At 67.0% G+C, this 18,085-nt stretch overlaps 1 protein-coding gene and 1 long non-coding RNA gene across 6 annotated transcripts in view; one reads left to right on the forward strand and one right to left on the reverse strand.

The window, feature by feature from the left end:
• Positions 1-1,119: 1,119 nt before the first annotated feature.
• LOC146407331 (uncharacterized) lies at positions 1,120-6,451 on the reverse strand. The gene is made up of 2 exons (XR_014842337.1): positions 6,391-6,451; positions 1,120-4,975 (listed from the first exon to the last, which is right to left on the reverse strand). It is a non-coding gene; the product is annotated as an uncharacterized LOC146407331 (long non-coding RNA).
• The window catches only part of RXRA (retinoid X receptor alpha), a 94,384-nt gene continuing 82,396 nt past the window's right edge, over positions 6,098-18,085 (forward strand). The window contains exon 1 of one of the 5 annotated variants that reach the window (XM_021071454.2): positions 6,098-6,269. In XM_021071454.2, coding sequence (XP_020927113.2) covers positions 6,113-6,269 — 157 coding nt within the window. In that variant the 5' untranslated portion in view covers positions 6,098-6,112. Of the gene's footprint in view, positions 6,270-6,751; positions 6,940-8,431; positions 8,496-9,588; positions 9,611-12,475; positions 12,707-18,085 lie in introns of those variants that run through there. The other 4 variants (XM_021071477.2, XM_021071514.2, XM_021071488.2 and 1 more) reach the window with 4 other exon arrangements.

The following is an 18,085-nucleotide window of genomic DNA, read 5'->3' on the forward strand; positions in this document are numbered from 1 at the left end:
GCCCAGGGATTGGGACTAGATGGGGTGATGGTGGAGGGGGCTTGACACCCCCCGGAGGTCTTCTCAGGGCCAGGCCTCTGGGCTCCTCCTGAGGCAGAGCCTCCAAGGCCTCCGCGGTGTCCAAGCCTGGCTCAGGGGCCGAAGACGCATGGCGCTGATGCGGAAACCGAAGCCCTGGGAGGAAGGAAGTGCTTCTCAGTACAGAAGACCTGGGGTGTCAACGGGGATATGCTGAGAGCCCCCTACCCCGGGGGTGCTTGGAGAGGAACCCTGCTGTGGCGGCAGGAGCCAGGCCCCTCGGGGCTCCCATCATATGTCGGGTGAAGAATTGGGAGCTGGTAGTCCCATCCCCTGGTCCCCAGCTCTGGAGAGCTCACAGGCTGGGGGGGAGCCTCACAGAGGGACAGAGGGTGCAAGCTGCCGCTGGGCTCAGGAAGCCCCGGCCAGGCTCGGGGCTGGTCAGCCAGCTGCCCACGGGGCCACGTAGGGGCTGGGCCTTCCCGTGGCATGTGGAGTGGCCAGTGTGGAGCCGGTCCAGAGCAGCAGTCTGTCCCGGGGACAGGGGTGGCTTGTGGGCAGGGCTGGGTGCCCGCGGGGAGGGAGATGACTCAGGGAGGGAGGGAGGCAGGGCCCGGCCGGTGTTCTCAGCAGTTTGGACTTTATCCCAAGGGCAATGGGGAGCAGGGAAGGGTTTTAAGCTGGGAGGGACCTGATGAGTGACGGGCGCTCTATGCTGGGTGGAGGGAGGCAGGGGACAGGCTGACCAGATGGGGGGCTCTGGCCAGAGAGTGCGAGGCCTGGGCCTTGCAGGGGCCCCCCTGTGGAAGGGCAGCTTCATCAGACCCAAGCTGTAGGCCTGGAGCGAGTCCAGGCCCTCCTTGGACCCGCCGGCCAAGGGCCGCAGGAGAGTGTGTGCCAGGCCGCCTTTACCCCGCTTGCTGGCCGGTCTGGGGCTGGGGGGCCCGCGGTCGCCAGCCCAGGGAGCAAGGGGCCAGCCCCTCTGTAACTTCCCCGTTGCTCGACGTGGAACAGCTCCTCCGATGGCCGCTATCAAGAACCGCTCTCATCGCCCTGCTGCGGCAGTGGCCACATACATAATATTTAAACCACGCCGGTGGGTGACAGAGACGTACGGATATTTTTAATCCCAACAGGCTATTACGGTTCATATCATGTCTGTCAAATAAATATTATGAATCATCTCCCGTTATCTTTATGGGGGCAGGAAGACTACATCAGTGAGACTGAGCACGGCGGCTCGGCCCGTCTTATTTATCCATCTCTTCTGTATATGTATGTGGATTCGGGGAGATTTATGCAGCAATTGTCGATAATAAATGGCCCCGATAAAACACATTATCTTCTGGGTTGGTGGGCGGCGTCTGGATAGGAGAGCCGTCATCAGAGCCAGGCTGGGGACGGGATCGGTGCCCCAGGCTGGGATTCTTGGCTTCGGCTTTTCTCCTCAGCGCCCAGGATGTGTTAACACTGAGGTCCCTGTTGATAGGTTCTTACTTCATGTGAAAAAAACAAAACAAAACAAAACAAAACAAAAAACCTCTGTGATTAGCTGGCTCTTTCCTCCCATTTTATGGACGAAGAGACTGAGGTTCAGAGAGGACCACGTGAGAGTCGGTGGCGGAGCCAGGCTTGGCCTCCCGGTTCCGGCTCCTGCCCCAGCACCCAGTTTTCCCAGTCTGCAGCCTGGCCCTTGCTCTGGACTCTGGTCTTAACACCTGCACACTGGTGGGGAGCCTGAAGGTGGAGCCGTTCTCTGACGGCAGGAGGCCGAAGTGGGTGCTTGTCCCTACGGGGTCGGACCGTCCACCTCGATTGTGACTCTGCTGACCTCGGCGCTGGAGCTGCTGCATGACCTGCAGCCTGTCACGGCTCCCCTCAGCCTCAGCATCGCCTTCTGTGAGACGGGAAGGCAGGAATCCGTCGGCAGAGCTGGGGGTGGAGCTGGCAGTGTGTGGCAGGTCCCTTCTCTGCTACCCCGGGCTCGCTGGACGCCCCCTGGCATCCTCTAAACCCCCGAGCCGCTCCCCGCCCCTGCATCCATGACCCCTTCTAGGTGGCCTTGGGGTTTTGGCAGGACCATCTGTTTGGAGGCCTCTGGAGGGAACCCACCAGCTCCTGCCTGGAGCCGCCCTGAAATCCTGGGCTTTGTCCACAAAGCAGCCCCTATGCCCTTGGGCCTGTCCCACAGGAGCCGGGGCGCCAAACCGCCCTCAGCTCCCAGAGGTTTGGAACGAGGCTCCCTCGTGATGGAGCAAAGCTGCTTGCCTTGAGGTCACCCGATTCACACGGAACCCAACCTTTCTCTGGCCTGTGCACTGGGCTGGGGGTGCAGGGCCAGCTGTCCTTCAGGTCTGGGAGCTGCGGTCAAGGTCCTGCAGGGCTGCAGACATTTAACAGAGGGCGTCCTCTCCTCCCCCGCGTGTCCCCCCCCTTCTCCGAGTACAACAGACTGGAGGCCGAGTGTGGCCAGGCAGCTTCCTGGTGCCCCCCCCCCCCGATGACGGCGAGACAGGCCAGGACTCCGGCCAGCTCCATCTGCCTCCCACGTGGGCTCGGCCAGCCTTTGCCTCTCTGGGCTCCATCCCCACCCGCCACCCCTCCCCCAGCTCAACTCATCCGTCACCAGGGACAGAGACTGTCACCCCCAAGAGGGCCTCTGGGCTGGGGGTCTTGGAAGACTCTTCCCTGCTTGATGAGGGCTGAGGGCCCCAAACCCCTGTGACATCCCAGGGGTCGCCAGGCTGGAATCCCACGGACTTTCCCTTGGGGGAAGGAACCGGAAGCGCCAAGGTGCCCCCTGGTGCCCCTGGAATTGCTGGGAGCCGTCCACCCAGACGCCAGTCTCGGGGGCCCCAGCCTGGCAGACACCGGCCTTTAAAAATATTATTCACCAAGCGATTCCGGAGACTGTTTACAAGACTGAGCTGAGACAGGCGCGTGGAAGAGGCCAAAGTACCTTAAAAAGCATCCTTCAGGGGGAAAAAAAAGCCAAACAAAAAACAAAACCCTCTCAGATCCCAGGTTGTAAATAGATGGATATTACTATAAAAATATTTTTGGCTGCAGAAGCACATGGCAGGAAGGCTGGGGGCGGTTTTTTCCATGGTTAGCTTGGGCCTGGCGTCTCCAAATGGGGCAGCCACCGTCCAGGGCGGTGTCCTGTGGGATCATTCGCACCAAAAAGCCCCAGCTTGAGGGGAGAGCGAGGACTAGGAATAGCACACAGCGTGCACACTTGCCAGCAGGGAGCGGGGCCTTCGCCTCCCCTGCAGCTGGCTCCCTTTCCCGGTCCCAGCCGGCCGGCTCTCTGAGCACCCTTGCCCCCCGCCCCTCCGCAGATGGGGAGGCGAGGCTGAGCCTCTGTAGGCCCTGAGGCTGGACTGGAGCCAGGTCTGCAGGGCTCTGGACTCCGGGCTCGCCCCACTGTGCCCGCGGCCTGGAGCCCTGGGAGAGGCTGGGGCTGGGGGACGCCTTCGCGGGTCTCTGAGGAATAGAGGCCCCCTCTCGCATCCTCAGCGGATCCGCCTGCGTGTGGCTCCCTGGCTCCAGGCGCCAACAGTTCCGAATGGAGTCTCAAGTTTTCCGTGGCCAGGGGGTGGGAGGAGTGGGGCTGGGCGCCCAGGTCCCAGGCAACCCACTGTCTCAAGCAGGTGACTTCGGATGCTTGAGCTCAGCCTTCGAGGCCTCCAGGACCAGCTTTCCCACAATTGCCCGGCGTGTTCTGACCTGCCCGCTGAACGGGCTGTTCCTGCGACGTGCCGACTACCTCCCACCTCCGGGCCCTGCTCATGCCGGTCCTTCTGCCTGCAGTGCTCTCAGCCCTGCTTCTATCTGATGAAAACCTCCCTCCTTCGAAACCCAGCTCAGGAACCAGCCATGCCCAGAAGCTGTCCAGGCCCCCTGGCTGGACACGTCCTCACCCTCCGGTCACTGTTCTCCCACTCCCGGGCTGCCCGTGACTCTCCGTCTCAAACAGCAGCTCCTGTGGGCGTGTCCTACCTGCCCTCTGCGCTGGGGCTCCCAGGGGCCTAAGCCAGCGATGACAGCAGTGGTCGCAGCATCACTTACGGAGCTCCTCTTCCTTGAGGCCAGACTCTGCCTGTATGACCTCAATGAGCCACCTCCGTGACTCAGCGGGAGGGGGTGGCCATGCCCACTTCACAGATGAGAAGACTGAGACACAGAGAAGGGAGTGACGGACCGGGCCACACAGCTGGTGAGAGGCAGAGCTGGGATCCCATCCACGCCCGTCCAGCTGGGACCACACCTCCACCCAAGGACCCAGCCCGAGCACAGGGTCTGGCCTCGTGGTGAGCGCTGAGCAGATGTTTGTCGAATGACTGACTGATCTACGGCACTGGACATGGGGACCACTCACGTTTCTCTCACCCCCTCACCCCCACCCACACAGCCTCGCCTTCTCCACCTCATGACCTGGGGTGACACAGCATGGATGGCCTGTCCCCACGGGGTGGGGCAGGAAGGCAGTGCTGCATCGAAGGTCACTGGGGACCCCTGAGGCCTGGGCAAACTTACCCCCTCGGTGGCCCAGAGGTTCCAAGGACAGGCCTTGGGCTCAAAGGTTGGCTTCCCCCCTCACCACAGAGTGACGTGTCCCACGGTGTCCCCTCTCCTAGCCTTGCTGTCCTCACCAGCCAGGTGGAATGGCAGTGCCCGCTGCCCACAGGCTGTTGGGATGATCAGCAAAGAAGTGGGTGCCATGGCTCCGGGTCACCTATGCCCAGAGGGGCGGCCGAGTGGTGAGGGCATCTGGCCTCCTCCTTGCCAGGAGAGGCGAGGTCTGCTACAGGTCAGGAGGACAGGATAGGACGATGGGTGCACATGCGTAGGGCCGTGCCAGAGGAGCTGGAGACAGGCCTTCGAAGTGGGGCTTTCTCCCCAGACACGTCAGCACCATGGCTGCTCCTTCCTGCATGCTTGCCAGCCCCCAGCCCTGGCAGGAGGAAACCAGGTTTAGAATCGGGTGGCCGTGGTTTGGAAAGGGGGGGAGTGGGTTTGCTGTGATGACAGTGGATGAGAACCACAATTAAATAGGCTGCTGCTTGGGGCAGGGGATGGTGGTGGACCGGGCGCAGTGGGCAGGTGGCCCAGGATCCAGCAACCAGGAGGCCTTCTAGAGTGGGGGAGGGGAGCACAGGTCAAGCAGAAGCCAGGAGGACAGGACAAGCCTGGGCCATGACCTGTGGTTGTGCGGGGGGAGGGAGGGCTCCCCAACCAGCGCTTTCCCCCCTGCTCCTGCCCCAGGTGGCTCTGGGGTCTTCCTCCTGGAGGGGTCTCAGTGGCCCTGGTGGTATCTGACTCCTGGCTGCCCGGTGGGAGGGGTCCTGTTGCTCCTCCATTCCACAGAGGGCAGGTGAAGCCCAGAGGGGTGATGAGGCTTCTCCAGGTCTCACAGGTGGCAGGTAGGACTTCCTCTCTTGCCAAGAGCCGTGGTGGTCCCTGGGCAGCGGTGATGGCCACCCGCTCTCAGTCATCACCCCCTTCCCTATTAGAGGCCCCCCCCACCCCCCACCTGGCAGCTGGGTGACCTTGGGACGCCCCCCTGCCTCCTGGAGCCTGGATCACCACAGGTTCACCTTTGGGAATATAGGTGTCCCATGGCAGCAAGCGGTGGGGCGGGGCAGGGGTGGGGTGAGGAGGGAAGCACAGCCTGGCGCCTGGGCTGCGCATGCTCAGGAGGCTCTGCTCCGCGCAGGTAACTCACACCCGAACCCCAACTGCAGCGGCAGGGTCAGGCGTCCTTCCTTTCGCTTTTAAACAAACGAGTCATGAATTTAGAAGTCAGGGCAGAGGACTATCCGAGGCGTAAAAATAGCCACCGGCCACAGAGTCAGCACCCATCTGGGGGCAGCTCGTCCCCAGCCCGGTGCCTTTCGACAGGGCTCCCTGAGGGCCGGGCCACCGCTCAGCACAGCGTGAGCCCCTACCCCCCTGCCCGGCGGCGGTCAGTCCCCGCCGTGGGGGCGGGGCTGGGGGTGCCCTTCGGTCTCTGGTAGTCCCAAGCGGGAAAGTGGGGGCGGACTGGGGGCTCCAGAAAGTAAGACACTCCCCAGACCACGGAGCCGAGCCGATGCTGCCGCGACAGGGCTCGCGGCCACTCTGGGCCTCAGTTTCCCCACGTGTCACCCAGGGTCGGCGCGCAGCGCCGCTGGCCGCTTTGTGTGGCCGCCCAGACAATGGCCCGGCCGTGCCGGTGCGCCAGCCCTCCTCTCCGCCTGCTTCGCCGGGTAGTTTTTTGGGGGCGGGGGGGAAGGAATTCGGCCCCGGCCTCGCCCGCCCGCGCCCCCCCGCCCCCCCCCCCGCCGCCCCCGCGCGGCTCCCGGGAACCCCTGGCGGAGGGAAACTTGCAAGTTTGCACTGCGCTCGCTAGCTTGCAACTCGGCGGCAGGGCGGGCGGCGCGCGGGGGGCGGGGGGCGCGCTCCGGGCGGCGCGTCGGGGCGGGGGGAGAGAGGGGGGCCGCGGGGCGGGCGGCGGGGGGGGGGGTGCGGCGCGCTCCGGGCGGGCGGGCGGGGGGACCGGCGGGGGGGTGCACTCCGGGCGGGGCTGGGCGGGCACGCAGGCTGGGCGGGCGGCGGCGCTGCGCCGAGTCCGCGCCCGTCGCGGGCCCCCCGCCGCCCCCCCGCCGGCGCCGCAGCGGTCGGAGCGGGGCGCGGGCGCGCGCGGCGGGGGCGCGGGCGCGGGCGCGCGGCGGCGGCGCGCAGCACAAGTAGTTTACATTGTTGGGCGACTTTTGCAACAACTCGCCGCGCCGCGGCCTCCGCGCGCCGCCGCCGCCGCCGCCGCCGCCGGCTCCCGCCGCCCGGGCCCGGCCGGCCGCGCCGGGGGCCGCCGCGCTCGCCCGCCCTCCCGCCGCGAGATCGCCGCAGACATGGACACCAAACATTTCCTGCCGCTCGGTGAGTGCTCGCGGGCGGCGGCGGCGGGGGCGGCGGCGGCGGCGGCGGCGGCGGGGCGCGTTCCCGGCGCGCGCGGGGGCCCGGCCCGCCCCGCTCGGCCCCGCGCCCCCCGCCGGCCCGCGCGGAGTTGGGGCGCCGGGCGGAGCGGGTGGGCCGGGTAACTTTTCCCCGGGCCGGCCGGGAGGGGAGGGGGCGAAGGCGGCGGGCGGCCCCCGGTCAGCGCCGGGCCGCCGACTTGCTGGCGGAGGGTGATCCGGCAGCGGGCCGGCGGCGGGGCCAGAGAGGCGGCCGGTCGGCGGGACGAGGGGGCTGCGGGCCCTGCCTGGCAGCGTCCCGAGCCCCCGCGGCCCCGGGCGCCCAGCTCCGGCGGGGCGGTGCAACTTGTGCGCTCGCAGCCTCCGGCAGCCCTTGGCATCGGACGGCCTCTGCGCCGCCGCCCGGGCTGCTGCCGAGTCCAGCAGGCCGCCGGCCCTGGAACCCTCGGGACCCCTCCTCCCCCAGAGCGGCCCAGGCGCGGGTGGGCAGGGTCATGAAGGGGCCGGCCGCCTGGGCACATCAAACCTGGGAAGGCCCTATTCCAGAAACGGGGCCCCTCGCTCTGGCGCACCCGACTGTTCCCCGGGCGGTCGCTGGAGCTGGCCCTGCTCTTGCGGGAGGACACGCTAGAAGCACGGAGGGCCAGTTTTGCTGCCATCCCGCCCTGTGGCTCCCCTGCCCCAGACTGCCGTCCAACTCCGGGCCCACGCAGGAGGACGAGGGGGCCTGGCCGGGTGCCCCCAGCCAGTGTCCTCCCCAGGGTTTGGGAGCCCGGGAGAGGCTGCGAAGGAGGGAGGGGGTGGGGAGACTTTATAAACGAGCGCCGGGAAGGATATTAATTTGGTGGTGGGGCCGGCAGCCAGGCTGTCAGGCTGGGTGAAGGATTTGTGCTGAATGGAAATGAAAACAGCTGATTATGAATGAAACTCGCGCTCTGTTGCCCCTCGTGCCTGCCCACCCTCCTGCAGCCTGGGGTGCAGTTTGGCCGCGGGGTTGGCGGCCAGAACGCAGCACAGCTGCAGGGACGTTTGGTGAGATTAGGCGGTGGAGGGGAGCCTCGTGGAGCCGCACCCCCCCCCATGTCTGGGTGGGGGTGAGCGCGCTGGGGAGGGGGGTGTGTGGCTGGGGCACTGGGGTAGGGCTCCAAGTTTGTCACACCGAAGAAGATCCTTCCCTGACTGTGTACAAGGAAGACCTCTGCAGGTGCCAGGCTGAGCGCCCTCCTTCTTCGCCAGGGCGGGCCCTCGTGCCCATTCTGCAGATGAGAAAACTGGCTGGGAGGGACTGGGGCCACAGGCTACAAAGGGATGGGCCCCCAGCCTGTGGTGGCTGTGGGTGTGGAGCAAAAATGAAAGCTGAGTTATCTGTGATTCGCCGTGGCTGCCGGGCCTGGCGTGGGGCGGTCAGCATCTCCTTTGCCCCATTAAGGCTTTGCACGCTTGCGTCCCCCCCACACAGAGCCAGGCTCTCCTGGAGGATCCTTCTGGAACAAGAATGCTCCCCTCCCCGCCCCTGATAAGGTAGGGCCAAGGTTGGGTGCTTGGAGCAGGACAGGTCCTGACATCCTGAGAGGGCCCTGGGAGTTGGCACATGCAGGGCCCGGGCCTCAGGGTGGCTGTGCTGGAGCCCCCACGAGGAGAAAAGGGGGTGCCCCCGGAACCTGGAGGGGTGTCATGTGCTGTCCCCTCCCCCAGGCCGCAAGGAGGCTCAGCGGCTTCTCCCAGACCCAGCCTGCGGCCTCCCAGGCAGCCCGCGCCCCAGGCCTGAGCAGAGAGCCCTGGGCTCTGATTACACTTTATTTTTTTCTAAGCTTGTGACCAGCTCTGAAGTCCAGTGGAGTTGAAGGTCCATTTAAGCGGCTACTTGCCTAAGCCCTTTTGTCAACACGGCCTAATCCCTCGTGGGGGCTGAGTGTCAGAAGGCCTGGCTTGTCCAGGCGTGGCCAGGGGCCTGGGGCAGACCTGGAGCTGCTGGGAAGGTGGCATTGCCCCTTAACGGCTGTCGGGCCACTTTCGGGGCCTTGGACAGAGGGCTCCTCCTTCCAGCACCCGCGGCCTCGGGGCTTGGTGGGCCGGGGCGCTGGCTCTCCCCACCCAGGAGTCCCCAGGGACGGGCAGGGACGAGCCCAAGGTACAGGTCTGGAGGCCCAGGAGCTTGCCCACGGCGGCCCCTGCTTCCTGCTCCTGCTGCCCAGGACTGCCCACTGCCTCGTGCCCGGTGGGGAAAGCCTGTGCTGGCGTCGGTCTGGACGGTGGAACGGGAAGGCTCAGCCTGCGGAGACCTCAGAGGCCCCACTGCTGGAGGCCCGTTTCCCCGGGGAGGGATGGGGGGCCAGTAGCCGAGCACTAGGCCCGCAGGCCACCCTCTGGGCGGCTCTTGGGGACACGGAGGAGCTTAGAGTCCTGATGAGGGGCTTCTGGTAACATCAGAGCCCTCGGGACCCAAAATAGAGCACATTCCGGGGCCTCCCGAAATAACAGGGTCACGTGACTCTCTGGAGGCCGGGCTTGGAGGCCGGGCTTGGAGGCCGGCCTACCAGGCAGTCCTGTCTTGGCCTGGGCACTGCCGACTGTTGGGGCGTTTGTTTGGGTAAACTCCGGAGGGGGCTCTGTTTGTTGACCGGGGAAGTGTCAGGGTGAGAAAAACAGCCCTCAGATGGGCCCGGCCGTGGCCGTGGCCTTGCTGGCCGGCGTCCTTGCCTGGGGTTGGCTGCCTGTCTGCGGTGCCTGGGCCCAGCATGCAGCCCAAGCAGGGGTGGGACGAGCTAGGGGCGCCCAGGAAGGGCCACGGATGGAGGGCCGGGCAGCTCTGAGCTGGGGTTTGGCGTGGCGGAGCTTCGGGAAGCCGCGCTCGCATGGGGGTGGCTCCTGCCCCCAGCTCCACCAGCTCTTCCAGCTGTGCCTGTCCTTCAGGGCCTGCGGGCCGCTGCACCGCCTCCTCCAGGAGGCCCTCTGCCTGCCTTGCCCTGGCCCCCTGGCTCCACCCCCTCTGTGGCTCTGGGGGTGGCTTTCGATTGGTGGCCCTGGGAAGGGAGGCCCAGGGGCTGGTTGTGGAATTACTGTGTAGCGCGGAGTGGGTGCGCGGCGGGGGTGGGGGGCACGGGCTCTTGGGGGGCAGTAAGTGGAGGCGAGACAGACTTCGGCTGCACAGGAGGTGATGGGGGGGATGAAGGCCCCAAATGCCTGCCCGGAGCCAGTGGAAGCCGCCCGCGGAGTTTCATCTTGCCGGTGGCCCTGACTCTTTCCACAGTTGCTGTTTTTCAGGGCTGTGGTCTCGGGGGGCGGTGGTCTCCGTCCTTTAGGGCTGCGGGCCCCTGGGCTCGTAGGACAGAGCAGAGGCCCCTGAGCTGGCCCCGGACAAGATCTCCCTTCCTTCTCCTCCTTGTCCTGCTTTGTCAAAGTTTGTCCTTTGTAGCTGGCTCCGGGGACCCGGGTCTTGGGGCGAGCCACGGACAGGTCCGTTCCCACGGAACGGGCCACCGGGCAGGGCCAGGGATGGGCAGGGGTCCGGGCCCTCGGGGGCCTGTGTGTTGGGACTCAGAGCCTGGGTGGCTGGCGGGGCTGGTGTCCGTCTGGGGGTCACCCTCGAGACCTTTGTCCCACGCACGCTCTGCAGGTCTGTTTCCTGGACGCCACGGAAGCGGGGGGCGGGGGGGAGAGGGCCGCGCCCCACCCTGCCTCCCCATCTGCTCCCTTCACGTTTCGTAGGTGCAGGTGCGTCTTCGCTCTCCCCCTGCTCCTCCTCGGCCTCCTCCTCGGCCCCCTTGTCACTCCCGGCACCTGCTCTCTTTCTGCAGTGACTGACCTGGCCGTCCCTGGGGTGGTGGTGGGGCTTGGGAGCTGCACCTTCCTGGGGGGCTGTGTCCCCTTGGGCTGGTGGTCAGGCCCCTGCGGCTTGGGTCCTCTGTCCCTGCTGCCTGTGTGTGTGGCCTGCCCACTGGCCTCCCAGAGCCTCGACTCTCCGTCTCTAGAAGGGACCCTGCGTTGGCTTCTCGGTGGTGCTGCCCATCTTGTGGTAGGAACGTGTGTACCTGGTGCCCCTCCTCAAAGGTGAGGCCGGCAGCCAGAGCCTCCCCGTGTCCCCTGCCCGAGTCCGGGTGAGCTCCAGGTCTCGAGGGTCAGACCAGAGCAGGACCACGGAGCAGACGAGGCGGCTGGTGCCGTCCAGGGTGCGGGGCAGACGCCGGGTGGGAGGGCGGCCCCCGGCGCCCTCCTCCGCGCGGAGCGGGCCCTGCCGGGGCCCCGGGTGGCCCCTGCTCTGCACCCTCCCCGGGCCCGCAGGAGGCGGGTGGGGCGGGGGCCTCGCGGGCACGCACCCGAGCCTGGTGCGAGATGTTCCGAGCAGTTGTGGCCCAGCGCCTCGCAGACGGGGAAATTGCACCCTAGAGTTACAAAGCAATTGTCTAGCTCAGCAGCCGAATGAGCGTGAAATGGAGCAGAAAGCAGCTAAATAAAATTGGCCCAGGCCGACGCAGGGGAGAGTGGGACGCACACGCGCGTGTCGGCCCGCGTGAGCACGCTCACGCCGCACTCGCTCCCCCTCCCGGCGGCTCCGGCTACACCGGGCTCTCCCGCCTGTTACGTGCGCCTGCGTCTGCGTGTCCCCTCGTCCCGCGTCCCCCTGTCCCCGCGTGAGTGGAGGTGAGCCAGGCGGCCCCTCGGGGCCCGATTACCTTGCTCTCTGGCACCCAGGTGGGTCTCCTTGGTCCCTGCCTGTCCCATTTTTCTAAACTTCTCCCGGCTGGTCTGGGCCAGGGCCGCCCCTCCGAGCACGTGATGGCTGCATCCACGGGGCACCTGCTTGTGGACCTGGGTCTGGATTCGCAGGACCTGGCGACGGGCACGGGGATGGCCCACTGAGCCGGTGGGGAAGCCCAGGCCTGCCCTGAGGTCTCTCACAGCCTCTGCGAGGTGCCGCGCCTCTGGGCCGTCTCGCTGCTCTTCCTCTGTAAACTGGTTTCCCAGTCGGGGGTCCCGAGCACCAGCTGGGCCAGGACTGGTCCCTGGGGTGGGGCACTGCTGCCCCCCTCAGGTGGCATCTTCGGAAGCCACTTGCCTGGTAGAGCCTGGGTCTGCGCCCCCTCCTGGCTCCCGGGGCGCCCTGGGGTGAGAGGGTGGGAGACGCGGTGGGGGCCAAAGCTTCTCTGAGTTTGCTCTGTCCCGTTCACCCCGGTGGGTGAAGGCTGTCTGGGGAGTGGAGACCCTGAGCCTCCGCCAGCGTTGTCCTTGGCTGGGGGTGGGGCAGGGTCGAGGGTCTGGATAGGCTGGAAAACCGTGGGCTAGGTCAGCAGCCAGAGGTGCTGCCCGAGGACCCCCGTGGCTGGTGCCCCCGCTTCCTTCCGCCGCCAGGGCAGACCTGTCTGGCAGCAGATTCCTGAGGGACCTGGGGGTGCTGGGCGAGGACAGCCACACTGGGTCCCCAGGGCAGGGCGGGGCCTCGGTTATCTCCCTGTTCCCCGCCCCCAGTGCACTCACACGTCCACATACAAGACTGCACACGTAGACACGTCCACGTGCACACACAGACATGCACGCACACGCTCACGCTAGTGCTTGTGGGCACGCGTGCCCACACACGCACACACGCACGTGTGCACGGCCTTCCCGGCTGATCTAACAGGGTCGGGGTGAGCCCTTCCTCCGAGGGACTCGGGTCTGCTGGTTGGGCTCCGTCCGCCAGGCGCCTGGGGCGCACCTGCCGAGCGCCGGCCTGGTCCTGCCGCCCCGTGGAGGTGGGTGTGTGCTGTGGAGGTGGCGCAGGCGTCCCGTTGGAGCCAGTCCTGGCCTGGACGCTGAAGGAGAGGCGGGTTGCGACAGGTGGTGGGGGAGGGGCGCCCGGCGCAGGGTCAGCTGAGACAAAGGCCCGAGGCCTGTGTGGCCAGAGCTGGGGGAGGTGGCATCGTGTGAGAGGTGGCTGGGAGGCACAGCGCCAGGCGGGTCCCGGGGCCATGGGGGTCGTGGTGCTATTCAGTGGGAAATAGGCCTCCAGCTCCGTGCAGAGGGTGCGCTGGAGGAGGGGGGGCCCTGGCTGGGCCCGGAGCCCGACCCGCCAGGTGCTCCCAGCCCTGGGCCCTGGCTGGGCCACTCAGCACAGCAGCCTGGGTCGGGGCGAGGACTGCCAGGGGCTTCCTGGGGGGCTCAGGCTGGGCCGGCAGGCTGGGCTGGGGCTCTCCCCTTCCCTGAGCGTGGGGCGGGCAGAGGAAGCCCCCCCTCCTGCCCGGCCCTGGCTCTCCTCCTGTCCCCTTGTCCCCGCCTGGCCCTTGGCCTGTCCTTGGGCTGCGTGTGCTCCTCCCCATGTGCAAATGGCAGCAAATTCTTGAGGGACCTGGGGGGCTGGGCGAGGTCGCGTCAGGCCCAAAGCACCCGATAAAGCGCGGGGAGCAGGGGATGGGCCGTCTGTGGGGGCCAGGGCAGGGACCTGAGAGCTAGGGTGGGAACTCGCCTTGGGGCTGGAGACACAAGGGCTTCCGTGTGAGGTGTCCCCTCCAGGTTCTCTGTCCTCAGATGGTCGTGGCTGGCCCTTGGCTCGAGTTCCTGAGACAGGGACCAGGAGCACCGCCCGCTGGGGCTGAGGTCGCAGAGGCGTGACTCCGAGCCTGAGCCTGGCCCTGGCCACCTTGCTCGCTGCAGGCCCGTCTGAGCAACAGGGGCGTCCCGCTGTGCCTCAGTTTCCCTGGCTGGGCGGGGGTGTGGGGCCGGCGGCCGTGGGTCTCAGCCGAGGCTGCGGCCCTCTCAGTCCCGAGCCTCCAGCGTGGAGGGGGGCGGTGAGCGAGTTGGGCCCTGGGCCAGCCGTGTGTAATTCCTGCAGCGGCCGTGGATAAACCCTGCGGAGTTCAAAGCCGGCCCGGGTGTGGCTGCCGGGCTGTAATGAGGTTACTGATTCAACAGGCTTCCTGGTGCTGCCGCCCAGAACCGAGGGAGCCCCCAGGGAGGGATCTAAGCACCCATAACCGACCCATTTAGCTTAAGTGTCCGCGCTGGCCCGGGCAGAGGTCAGGTGGTGACAGCCCAGGTGGCCGGAGTCGCTGTGCTCTTGAGCGCCTGATGGACGGCCGCCTTCCGCCAAGCCCTCTGGGGCAGGCGGGGTCAGGCGGCTGGCCCAGGGCCCCCACCTGGAGCTCCCTGTCCTGGTCCCCTCCCGGCCTTTCTGCAGGGCCCTGTCCCCTGGAAGCCTGCGTTCCCCAGCCAGCCTGCGCCCTGTCGTGGGTTTGTGTGCCGCGTAGAGCGGGCACGGGGCGGGGTCCCCGGCTGACTGGGCTCATTGCCGTCGTGTCCCATGTGTACTTGAGGTAACGTCACCGCCTCGTAAGGACACAGCAGGGTCAGTTGAGCGGTGCGGTTGGCAGGCTCCTGGCCGTCCTCGTAGAGCAGGTGCCAATGAGGGTGGGCGCTCTGAAGCGTGGGTGCCCCCGTGGCACCCGGCCTGGCATCCAGGAAGGCACGAGTGGTGGAGGAGTGGGGTGGAGGTGACCCCAGACTGGCCATCGGTGGCAGCTCACCCCACACTGTGCAGAACGTGCCCGGGCCCATCTGGCCCTTGCTCTCCAGGAAATCCAGGCCTTGTGTCTAGAGCGTCCGCTCCGCCGGCCTCGTGCCCCTCAGAGGCCAGGCCAGGTGATGGGTGGCCTTGGTCGGCGGTGGTGACTTGTGCTGAGCTGTCCCCGAGCTCAGCCCTCCATGTGGATGGGCCCTGGTGGCAGGGAGGAGGGCTTCAGGCCCCGGGAGCTCGGCTGGTGAGGGCCCACCTCGGGGGTCCTTCTAGAGACGGGCAGTGCCTGCTGTGCACCCTGTGACCCGGCCTCTTCTGGAGTGGCTTTGAGGTGCCCTCAGCAGAGACTGCCATTGCTCTTCCTGGGAGCTTTGGGGGGGACCCCTGAACCCCTTTGTCTTGCCCTGCCTGGGCAGGCAGGTGGTCACCCCCCCGGGGGCGGGGGGCAGGAGAGCCCCTCCCCTGCAGGGCCGCAGCCTGGGGTGGGGGATGTCCCGTTTGCTCTGTGACCCGCCTGCCGCATGTCTGGGCTGGTCTCGGTTTCCCTGAGGCCCCCTCGCTGCCAGAAGCCTCCGTCCGTCCCCCCTGAGCCTTGTTCCCATGAGCTGGTGGCCTTGCGATTGGGGTGGCATAGCTGGGGACCAGCTCTTCAAGAAATGGCTCCATGTCTTCCTCCTGTGGAGGGGACAGGACGTGGGCTCTGGGGGAGAGGTGGGTGCCTGGGGTGGGGACCACGGTCCCGCAGCTGGGAGAGTTGGGGCGAGGTGCTGGCGGGGAGCCGCCAGGAACCTTATGAGTGGGGGGCTGGGTGGCTCAGGGCAGGGGCTGCAGAGGCCCGAGCCGAGGCCAGGCCGGCCCCTGCCGTGCTTGAGCCCTGGCATTCCCAGCCCGGAACTCAGGCGGGCCCCGGTGTGGAGGTCGGGGCTCTGCTGGGTGTCCGCAGCCCCCAGCCCTCCCACTCACTCTGCCTTCTGGCTCTCGTGCTCCCCGCTTGCTGGTGAGAGAGGCTCCCCCGTGGGGCGAAGGAGCGGCTCCGAGCTGGGGGCTGTGTGGCCCTGGGCTGGTGCAATGACCTTTCTGGGCCTCCGTTGCCTCACCGGTAAACCGCCTGAGAAAGCCAGGGAGGCTTCAAAGAGGAGGCGACGTGGGCAGGTTTTCGGGGATACATCAGGGTTGCTGGCGGGCTGTGGGAAGGCGGTCCCTGGGGAGGGGCCCTCCCTGGAGGAGCGGGCTGCGTGGCCTCTGGCCGCCGGGTCCCGGGGTCTGTGCGGGGCTGTGGTCAGCTGCTCTGGGAATAATTAACCTTGGGAGGAGGTGAGGCTGGGAGCGGGCCTGGCTGCGACCTGGCGGCCCCCAGCCTGGCTGCCTGCAGCCCCTCTGAGCCGTTCTCGGCTGGCCTGCTGTCCCCTCTGCTCCCCGGGCCCTGGGATGGCCCTGTCTGGAGTGTGACCCACGCTGGCCCGCCGTGTCCTTCTGCCAGCTCGGAGCTCCAGCTCCTGGGTGCAGGGGCCAGGGTTGGGCCCCTCTCGGCCGAGCAGTTGGGGGGCCTTTCCCCACCCCTCCGTCTGTCCCCACATCCCTTGGTCCATCCCCAGCGCCCCTGCCCCTCTCGTGGGCAGCGCCAGATGTCACGTGCCCTGGAGCCTCCCGTGTGAGCTGAGCTGCGTGGTGGCCTCTCCCTCCTTGCGTGCGTGAGGAAAATAGCTGTGACTGGGGCCAGAGTCCGCGGGAGGTGGCGGAGCAGCCCCCGCCCCACCCCGGCTCCTGGACTTTCTGCCCAGGATCAAGGTCAGGAGGAGGGCTGGGAGGTGGGGGCCTTGGGCCTTGGGTGCCAGACCGCTCCGGGCTCATTCAGCGGCGAGCTGAGCCATGGCCCGGGGCGGGGCAGTGCTGGGGGCTGCCTTCCTGGGCCCGGCTGGAGGGGCAGGACAGCAGGAGGGAGCCAGGGCTGTCCCCTTCCCTCTCCTGTGTCCCTTGGCAGCCGTTCAGGGGCACCAGCCTCCCCCCGCCCCCAGGCTGGGACTCCAGGGCCGCTCACCCCCAGGAGGCCGGCCCCTGCATCCTGCCGACCAGGGACGGGGACGGGGTGGGGGGCACGCTCGGAGCCCCAGGCCCGAACCGATCCGGCTCTGCCACGTGAACGTTGTGACGGGGGCTTGTGGCTTCTTCCCCGCTTATCTGGGTTTCCTCATTTGCGAGATGGAAGGAGGGCCATGGGCCGAGCTGGAGGTAGGAAGCACACGGCCGCTGCTCCCCCGCCCGGACCCTCGGCCGATGCCGCTGATGAGCGCAGCCCTTTGCCCTGTGGGGCCCCGAGACCTCTGGGTGCCCCAGCTCACCATGGGCTTGGCTCAAAGGTCTCGTTTGCTGCCCGGCCCACCGTGCCAGGTGCCGCACCAGCCTTGGAGAAAGCTTGTTGATTGAATTGGTGCTTTCGGCAAATGACGCCCCTGCCCCACCCCCCCGGCTTCGGAAGTGTCGTGGGGGGTGAGCCACCCTCGCGAGGCACACTGTTAACATTGCTGTTATTTGAATCACCCCTCCTCTGGGGGTCCGTCCGCCTTTCAAGGGAGGGAGGTCCTGCTGTTTTTCTACCCTGGTGCTGATTCCTGCAAGTGGGGCTGGGAGAGCCTGGGGCCACAGGTGGGGGCCCACTCTGCAGGACCCCTGGGTCTGGAGTCACACCTGGGGGCCCGAGGAGCCCTGGAGGCGGCCTGAGGCCAAGGTTGCTGCCTGTGTGTTCCTGCCTTGGGGGGGCCTTGCCCCCAGCCGTGCCCGTAGATGAAGCTACCCCTGCTGCTGGCCGGAACCTGGGTTGCCCCTGGGCTCGGTGCCCACATGCAGAGTGGGGGCCTCAAGCCCCAGCTGACTGTCCCTGTTGAGACCTGGTTCCTTCCTCTGCTGCTCAGCACATCTTGTTGAGCCTTCGCTGATGGGGCCAGAGCAGGGGAGTCAACGCCTGGCTGAGAGCCTCTGAGCCAACCTCTCACCTGCCCGCCGTCTCTTCATCCGTCCGTCCTTCTGACTGGCTGTCTGTCTGCAGGCGTGGGCCTCCTGCTGGCCAGCGCGGAGGCAGAACTGAGGCCCAGCCCCCTAGATGCTGAGTGGTGCTTGGAGTCAGATGGACTGGGATGGACTCTAGCCCTACCCCAGCCCTACCACTTGTATCACCTTGGACCAGAGTTTTTTTTTTTTTTTGTCTTTTCTATGGCCGCACCTGCGGCATATGTAGGTTCCCAGGCTAGGGAGCTGTAGCTGCCGCCCTATGACAGAGCCACGGCAACGTGGGATCTGAGCTGCGTCTGCGGCCTACACCACAGCTCACGGCGACGCCCGATCCTTAACCCACTGAGCAAGGCCAGGGATCGAACCCAAAACCTCATGGTTCCTAGTTGGATTCGTTAACCACTGAGCCATGATGGGAACTCCTGGACCAGTGTTTTAAGACCTCTCTGGGCCTCAGTTTTCTCTTCTGTGAAGTGCGGCTGATAGTGTGTGTCGGGGTAGATTACTCGTAGTGAGTGGGGAGCTGAGGTTGCCTCTTGTGGTCAGGCCTGCCTTCGTGTGGGCGAGGGGACACTGTGAGTGTGGTGGTGGGGGGACGGACTACTGGGAGCAGAGG

This window comes from Sus scrofa, chromosome 1 (genome assembly GCF_054392235.1).
Source record: "Sus scrofa isolate SSC_HxYL_T2T_F1_AM1 chromosome 1, Sscrofa_HxYL_maternal_Yorkshire_Landrace_v2.0, whole genome shotgun sequence".
NCBI lineage: Eukaryota > Metazoa > Chordata > Mammalia > Artiodactyla > Suidae > Sus > Sus scrofa.